This window comes from Barbus barbus (genome assembly GCF_936440315.1).
Source record: "Barbus barbus genome assembly, chromosome: 46".
NCBI lineage: Eukaryota > Metazoa > Chordata > Actinopteri > Cypriniformes > Cyprinidae > Barbus > Barbus barbus.
The window spans coordinates 23,565,941-23,574,079 of record NC_136724.1 but is presented as its reverse complement, the minus strand read 5'-3'; the positions used below and the strand labels follow the sequence as shown (position 1 = coordinate 23,574,079).

The 8,139-nt window shown below is 37.5% G+C and overlaps 1 protein-coding gene across 1 annotated transcript in view; it reads right to left on the bottom strand.

Annotated features, from left to right (window-relative positions):
* Positions 1-243: 243 nt before the first annotated feature.
* Positions 244-8,139, bottom strand: part of LOC306865329 (voltage-gated inwardly rectifying potassium channel KCNH2-like) — a gene marked incomplete at both ends in the record, with an annotated part of 180,880 nt that continues 172,984 nt past the window's right edge. Inside the window, 7 exons of the mRNA XM_079409873.1 lie at positions 244-441; positions 1,405-1,585; positions 2,034-2,223; positions 2,955-3,203; positions 3,484-3,586; positions 3,947-4,140; positions 7,637-7,889. Coding sequence (XP_079265999.1) covers positions 244-441; positions 1,405-1,585; positions 2,034-2,223; positions 2,955-3,203; positions 3,484-3,586; positions 3,947-4,140; positions 7,637-7,889 — 1,368 coding nt within the window. The remainder of the gene's footprint in view (positions 442-1,404; positions 1,586-2,033; positions 2,224-2,954; positions 3,204-3,483; positions 3,587-3,946; positions 4,141-7,636; positions 7,890-8,139) is intronic.

Below are 8,139 nucleotides of genomic sequence, written 5' to 3'. Positions count from 1 at the left end.
ACTAACGAGTTCAGTCAGTTTTGGAAGCGCCGCAGACGTGAAGATAAAGATCGAGAGAGTCTGGAAAATTCAGTGCAAGACATAATGGCTACTTGAAACTAGTAAGAATCATCATTATTCGTTTAGGGATATCCAATACTGGACGAGTCAAGCCACCTCCAGTGAATCTCTGAACCTCCGCAGAGCGAAACCAGAGCCAGGTTTTGGTCCGGTTTGTCCTCCTCTGGTCTGGCGGTGGTCTCTCTAGCTCCCGGGGTCTGAGCCGTGGTTCTGTGGCGTCTGTGAGCTCAGGGACGTGTGCGGCTCCTGTAGGGAGAAGCGCCGGTGGATGTCGGGGTCAGGCTCCAGCTCCAGTCGGGCCCCGAGGCTGGAGAATCCGGGTCGAGGAGTGGCGCTGACCGCTGAATGGAGCTCCGCGGAGCTGCTGAGAAACTCACAGGACTGGAGGAGAAAACACAGCAGAGACGCTGCTGCTATCACACTGTTTGCAAACCTGAGCAGTGTTCATACATTAACATCAGAACTATAGTAGCTACTCAGCGGTTCAGCCAAAACTTTAAATAGAATCAAAGATAAAATAAAAAAAATAAAAAAATAAATATAAATTACAAGTTACAAATGACTAAATGTTTGAATATGTTAGAATATTTACAATATTATGGATATTTTAATTATAGATTAATTTAATATAAAACATAACGTTCACAATTTAATAGGAAATAATATTATATTTTACTTCTATATATTGTGCACACACACACACAAAAAAAACAGATTTAAAATGCAAAAACAAATAAATAAATATTAAATCTAAATGATATAGAAATAATTTTTAGGAATTAAATAGAAATAGAAATTAAAGGTTTTTTGTTTAAATATTTTATTCAAGGCTTTTATTAGGTGGTAGCAGCTCCTGATGGACTAAATAAAAAGAAAACTGTGAGTAGTATGTATATATATTTAACCTTAATGGCAAAGAAAAGAGTCTATTCATTGGCATTAAAGTGAAATTACTAAACATACACATAGGAGCCTGATGAAAATGCTCATTTTAGAAGAGAATTTCAAATGCCACTTAGAGGCTTTTGCATGCAATATATATATAGTACTTGTGTTTCTTAATATTATTATATATTATACATAGACATATATGTTATAACATAAATTAAATATATTGTAAAATGCAAATAAATAAATACATTAATTAATTAATAATAATTTTAATAATTTGGCCATGAGATGGTAGCACCTCTTAATGGACTGAATAGAAAGACATAAAACTGTGACTAGTAAACTGTTTAGAAGTAAAATGTATGATGCAATGTATGCTATTTGTTTTAGATTATATGCTAATGTATTGTCTAAAATGGATCAAGCGTGGTGTCAGCAGTGATCATGTGTTACCTGTGAGAGAGAAGCCGGTGTTTTGGACTCCTGCGGCGTGGCGGGCTGCACGAGGATCTCTGGGAACATGGACACCTGCGGCGGGGAGGAAACGCTGCTGTAGGACGGAGGAACCAGCATCATTTGCCTCTGCAGGAGCTGCATGATTGCACTGATATCCGTCGACATGCGACTCTCCAGTCTGAACACACACACACACACACACGCGTGGGTTATTCAGAAAACAGGTAAGTGCACAGTTAGATTTGCAATGCAATTGATTCCTATACTCATAGGTGGCGCTGTCGGGCTGTTAAAAGGATAGTTTGTAACCAGAAAGTTTGTAACCAGGCTGTTTTGGGGACTTCCATAGTAGGAAAATAAATACTATGAAAGTCAATGGTGCCCCAGAACTGCTCTGTTTCCCACATTCTTCAGAATATCATCCTTTGTGTTCAGCAGAACAAAGACATTCATACAGGTTTGGAACTACTTGAGGGTGAGTAAATGATGACAGAATTTTCATTTTTTGGTGAACTATCCCTTTAATGCAACTCCATTGAAAGCTTGTGAATGTGGTTTTAGTGAGTCAGTTGGTTCAGACAGCAGGCTCAGTGGACACAGGTGTTCTGACTGCAGTGAGCTGAGACCTGTTGAGCTGTTTCTGCAGCAGCTCCAGTCTGCTCTCCATCTGGCTGCGCTGCTGGCGGCTGATGCTGCGCATGGGGGTGCTGGGATGCGGCGAGGGCGACGGGAGATTGCAGCGGGGCACCTCCTGATACTGCCTCCCCCGACTGTCACCCCAAAAACTGAAGATATTAGACACACCTGAGAATGCACCTGAGGCACACACAACACACACACATTACTACCACATACAGCATGATTTATAACATTTATATTTCTAAGTACTCTTGTTTACAAAATATGAATATTAATTCATAGTATTACCATAATTAAAAAATATATATATTTGATTATTATTTCACTTATTATTATTATTTTATATATTTATTTTAGTTTAGTTTTATTACATTATATTATATATATATTTTTTAGTTTTTGTTTGATTGCTTGTTGTATTGCCTTTTGCGGTCATCTTGGCCAGAACACTCTTGCAAAATGTAATAATAATAATATTTAAATGTTATGTCAATTGAGTCTTTTATTTCGAAAAATAAAGTTAATCAAAATGCATAAAAACAACATTATGTCAATCAAATCTTGGTAAAAATGTAACAAACTAAAGTTGAAGTAAGCGGCGATCACTTCTAAAAAAAACAAAAGGCTCAGGTCTTTGATATAATGCCTGTGTTTTTATAAAATGCAAATAAAAATCCTAATATTCAACATTATAATGTTAACAGTTTTATTTTCATATTATAACATACACAATATTATGAAAATATAATTTTTTATATAATATTATATAATTTTTATATATGTTATACAACTTTATATTATAACATTTAAATTCGGAATATTTCTAATATTATTATTTCAATGATTTTACCTTTTTTTAAATACTTTTTTTTTAATGCTATGGAAGTTTACTGTTGTCATTCTGTCACCTGATAGGGCGTTGCACGTATTTCCTGTTTTGGGATCGCCCTCTCCCTCAGTCACATCCATGAGCGTGGTGGGAGGGGTGGGGCATGTGTGCACAGGCTCCTCCCCCTCATCACCACTGGAGTGGGAGGAGATAGAATTGCGAGGCTCCTCCCACCCCGGTTTGAGCTCGTTCTTGTTACAGGCTGCTTGTTTTCTGCATCTCTGGATGGGTTTCTGATTCTTCTTGATTTCTCCAGCATCAGCATCATCTGGAGAAACAAACATGGACATGCAAAACAGCTCCACTGTCTGTATATATCAGGGGTGTCAAACAGCCCTGCATAGTTTACATACCATGTAGTTTTCAAATAAGCCTTAATGACTTGATTAGCTGGATCAGGTGTGTTTAATTAGGGTTGCATCTAAACTGTGCAGGGCGGTGGCCCTCCAGGAACTGAGTTTGACACCCTGGTATGTATAGTGTGTTTCAGAATATTAAATGATGGAATCTACAATAAATACAGATTGAACATCAATTATCAGGAAAACCTTTTTCTGTCCGTCGCCGGAATGAAAGTTTTCTCCTCCGCAGTTTGTTGAATCCGACACAGTCTGAATCATCGCTGCTGGGAGATCCGGGAATCATGTTTGTCTGTAAGGGAACATGCACACCTTGATGAATTCTGTGTTTTTGCTTCATTCAATTGAAAGATTATGCGTATCTTACATATCTGTATCAGTCTTACAGACAGAACTTTGGGAAAAGCTAGGGAGAACCTAGGATTCTTACAAGGGTTAAGATCGTTTGAAGGATGATATGCTGACATCTCTGCTGTAGAACTGCTACATTGCTACCTTCAATAAATTCTTCTCCCCACAAGAACTTTGGTCAAGCTTACTTATTCTATGTGTTAGAGAAATCTATTAAATTGGTGATCCACCCAAACCACTGCTCGGCCAAATACAGCAAACTCGAACACAATGAAAGCTCTTCACAGTGAGCGTGACTCACGTCTCTGAGGTTAAAGGTGATCTCCAGGTTGCTCCAGAAGTGATCAGAGAACTCCGGGTACATATCCAGCACCTCCAGCACGTCATCTCTGTGGATCTTATGAAGGTCGCAGTACGTCAGCGCCCTCACGTCTGCGTTAGATTTGCCGGGCCGTGCGTACAGGTTAATGGGCTCACCGAATATATCATTCTTCCCTAGGAAGCACACAATATCACCATCAGACACATTCACAAACAATCAGAGTAACAGAGATGTATACATTTATTCTTTCATATTTTATAATTTTGTGTGCAGGAAGACTATTGCCTACATTTTGGTCTAATTGTAGCTGGAATCCCTGCTAGTAAATGTAAACACCGCAACTCGATTAGGCTGATTAACCCTTTTTGGCTGATTAACCCTTTTTTATCCCATAATATTTTACTTCTATATTACAGTACATTTTTTATGATATACAGGACAGGAAAACAGTGTAACTGCAATTCTGTTTACGCATTTTAATGTGTTAAATTATTTATTTATATATATATATATATATATATATATACAGTGGTGTGAAAAAGTGTTGGCCCCCTTCCTGATTTAGATTTTTTTTGCATGTTTGTCACACTTTAATGTTTCAGATCATCAAACAAATTTCAATATTAATCAAAGATAACACAACATGCAGTTTTTGAATGAAGTTTTTTTATTATGAAGGGAAAACAAAATCCAAACCCACATGGCCCTGTGTGGAAAAAGTGCAGTCAAGTGTTTGTGATAACTTGCAATGAGTCTGTTACAGCGCTGTGGAGGAATGGCCCACTCATCTTGGCAGAATTGTTGTAATTCAGACACATTGGAGGGTTTTCCATCATGAACCGCCTTTTTAAGGTCATGCCACAGCATCTCAATAGGATTCAGGTCAGGACTTTGACTAGGCCACTCCAAAGTCTTCATTTTGTTTTTCTTCAGCCATTCAGAGGTGGATTTGCTGGTGTGTTTTGGATCATTGTCCTGCTGCCGGACCCAAGTTCGCTTCAGCTTGAGGTCATGAACAGATGGCCGGACATTGTCCTTCAGGATTTTTTGGTTGACAGCTGAATTCATGGTTCCATTTATCACAGCAAGTCTTCCAGGTCCTGAAGCAGCAAAACAGCCCCAGACCATCACACTACCACCACCATATTTTACTGTTGGTATGATCTTCTTTTTCTGAAATGCTGTGTTACTTTTACGCCAGATGTAATGGGACACACACCTTCCAAAAAGTTCAACTTTTGTCTCGTCAGTCCACAGAGTATTTTCCCAAAAGTCTTGGGGATCATCAAGATGTTTTCTGGCAAAACTGAGACGAGCCTTTATGTTCTTTTTGCTCAGCAGCGGTTTTCGTCTTGGAGCTCAGCCATGCAGGCCATTTTTGCCCAGTCTCTTTCTTATGGTGGAGCTATGAACACTGACCTTAACTGAGGCAAGTGAGGCCTGCAGTTCTTTAGATGTTGTTGTGGGGTCTTTTGTGACCTCTTGGACGAGTCGTCGCTGCGCTCTTGGGGTAATTTTCGCTGGAGTCCCAAAGCTTTAGAAATGGCTTTATAACCTTTTCCAGACTAGATCTCAATTACTTTCTTTCTCATTTGTTCCTGAATTTCTTTGGATCTCAACATGATGTGTAGCTTTTGAGGATCTTTTGGATTTTATTTTCCCTTCATAAAAAAAACCCTTCATTTAAAAACTGCATGTTGTGTTTACTTGTGTTATCTTTGATTAATATTTAAATTTGTAAACATGCAAAAAAAATTAAAGAAAATCAGGAAGGGGGCCAACACTTTTTCACACCACTGTGTATGTTTTAATCATGACCTCTTTTTTTTTATAACATGCAATAATTTATTTTATGATTTTTTTTATGATACAAATAGGACATGAAAAACAAACAAACAATTCAACACATACGATAAACAAAATAAATACTATAAATAAATCAAATAAATACAACATATGTTGGTATGACTTCAGAAGACTTGGACTGTCACCCATGAGTCATAAGAACTATTTTAAGAGTTTTTTGTTTTGTTTTGTTGTTTTTTTCCCCCTATTTGGAGCTTGACAGTCACTACTCATTGAATGATTTCAAAGAACAGCAGTGATCTTCAGCAAAACATCTGCTTTTGTTTTCCAACAAGAAGAAATGCAGTCATGCAGGAAAGTCATGAGGGTGAGTATATAATTTTTGGGTGAATTATTCCTTGAAGTGTGTGCATTCAGAATCACACAGTTTTACAGATAACCTACTGTAGGTGGCACTGCAGGATAAACAGAATCTCACCTTACAGTACAAACTAACTGTGGATATACAGCTGGCTAGCATGGCTTAAAGAGGATGTATCACAGAAAACAGATCCAAGTTGCTTAAAATTAAGGGCTATTTTTTACTAAACAGGGCAAAATAGTGGAAATTCCAAAACAGTGCCGATGGGAGGGGAAATTTCTGTGGGTGATTTACTAACAATGCGCAAATTAAAGAACACAGACGCAACATCTCATTTACATATCAACTAATGCAATATACCAAGCGCAGCGCAAATTAGTGTAGTCGCAAATCAAGAATAAAGTAATAAAGAAGCCAAAGTACGTTGAAAAGAAACGGAGGTTTGCTAGAAGTTTTGATAGACCTGGCATTGCGTGACTCCTAGTTGAGGGTTCCAAGTCATCTTTCATTTCCTGAAGCAAATTAAAAGTAACATGGCTTGGCAAAAGATATGTTCGAATAATGTGTTCTTCTGGTATTCAAAATAAATTAATACGTGTGGAAAAATCCTCTCGCTTCTACCTTTCTCTCTGTTCTCTGCGGTGCCTCTCCTAGCAACAATAACTGCAGCCATTTCAAGCGCAAAATAGTTTAAGACATGCTTTTTTTGGGCGTTAAATAATGGCGCAAATGCCAGTAACTTTATTGAGCCAAACGTTAGTAAATCTCGTTGCGTGATTCATTTGAATAGCCTACTCTCTTCCCATAACTTTTGCGTCTGGAAGGGAAACTCTTACAGATGCATATTCTATAAGGTCAGGCGCAAAAATAACTGTGTCCACGCCTTTTCGGTGCTAATTCATCATCTTTAGTAAAACCTGATATACTACAAAAAATCATTTTCTTCCTTAGTATTTTTGTCTTGTTTTCTAGTATAAATATCTACAAATTCTTGAATCAGGATGCATTTACTTGACAAGTAAAATTACTTAAGATATTATGTATAAAATACATAATATTTTATATTATATATAAAAATATATAAATATATAAAACAAATCAACATTTTGTTAATTTTTGCTTAAAACAAGTAAAATATCCATCAATGGGGTAAGAAAAAATAATCTTGTTTAGCCTATGAATTAAGATATTTTTTCTTACCCCACTGGAAGATATTTTTACTTGTTTTAAGAAAAAAAAAAAAAAAAGAAATTTGTATAATATTTTCAGAAAACAAGACATCTACAATTTTTTAAACTAAGATGCATTTACTTGACAAGTAAAATGACTTAAGATATTATATTTATACTAGAAAACAAGACACAAACACTAAGGAGGAAAATCATTATTTGCAGTGCAGTACAATTTTAACTAAAAGACAGTTAGTAAAGCTGTTAGTAAAACTGGCCCTAAGTGTTTTATGTAGTATAAAAGACCCTGGAGGATCTTTTGAAACGGCCTACCTAAGATAGCCACCACAACATCTCCACGTAAGATCTCGATGGAGCCGCGGGAGATGAAGTAGAGCGCGGTCAGGACGTCTCCGGCGTGCACCAGCGTGTCTCCCGGCGGAGCGTGTGTGGTCTTGAACTTCATGGCCAGCGCTCGCAGACACCCTTTACTGGAGCCCTTGAACGCTTTACAGTTCTGCAGGAGAGTCCGGTTCAGATGCAGACAGATATCAGCCTGCAGACACTCTGGGAAACCCTTCAGCACCTGAAAGAGCACAGAAAACCAACTATTAAATGATGAGAAGTATTTATTTTTTCTGTAATCTACAGTGCTTTCTAAAGTTTGGGGTCTGTAAGATATTTTGGTGACACTTCACAATAAGGTTAATTAGTTAACTACTTTAGTTAACATGAACAATACTTTTATTAACATTTATTAATCTTAGTTAATAGCCCCTTTCACACTGCACGTTGGTCCAGGAAAATTGCCGGAGTGCCTTCTGTGTGAACGCAAC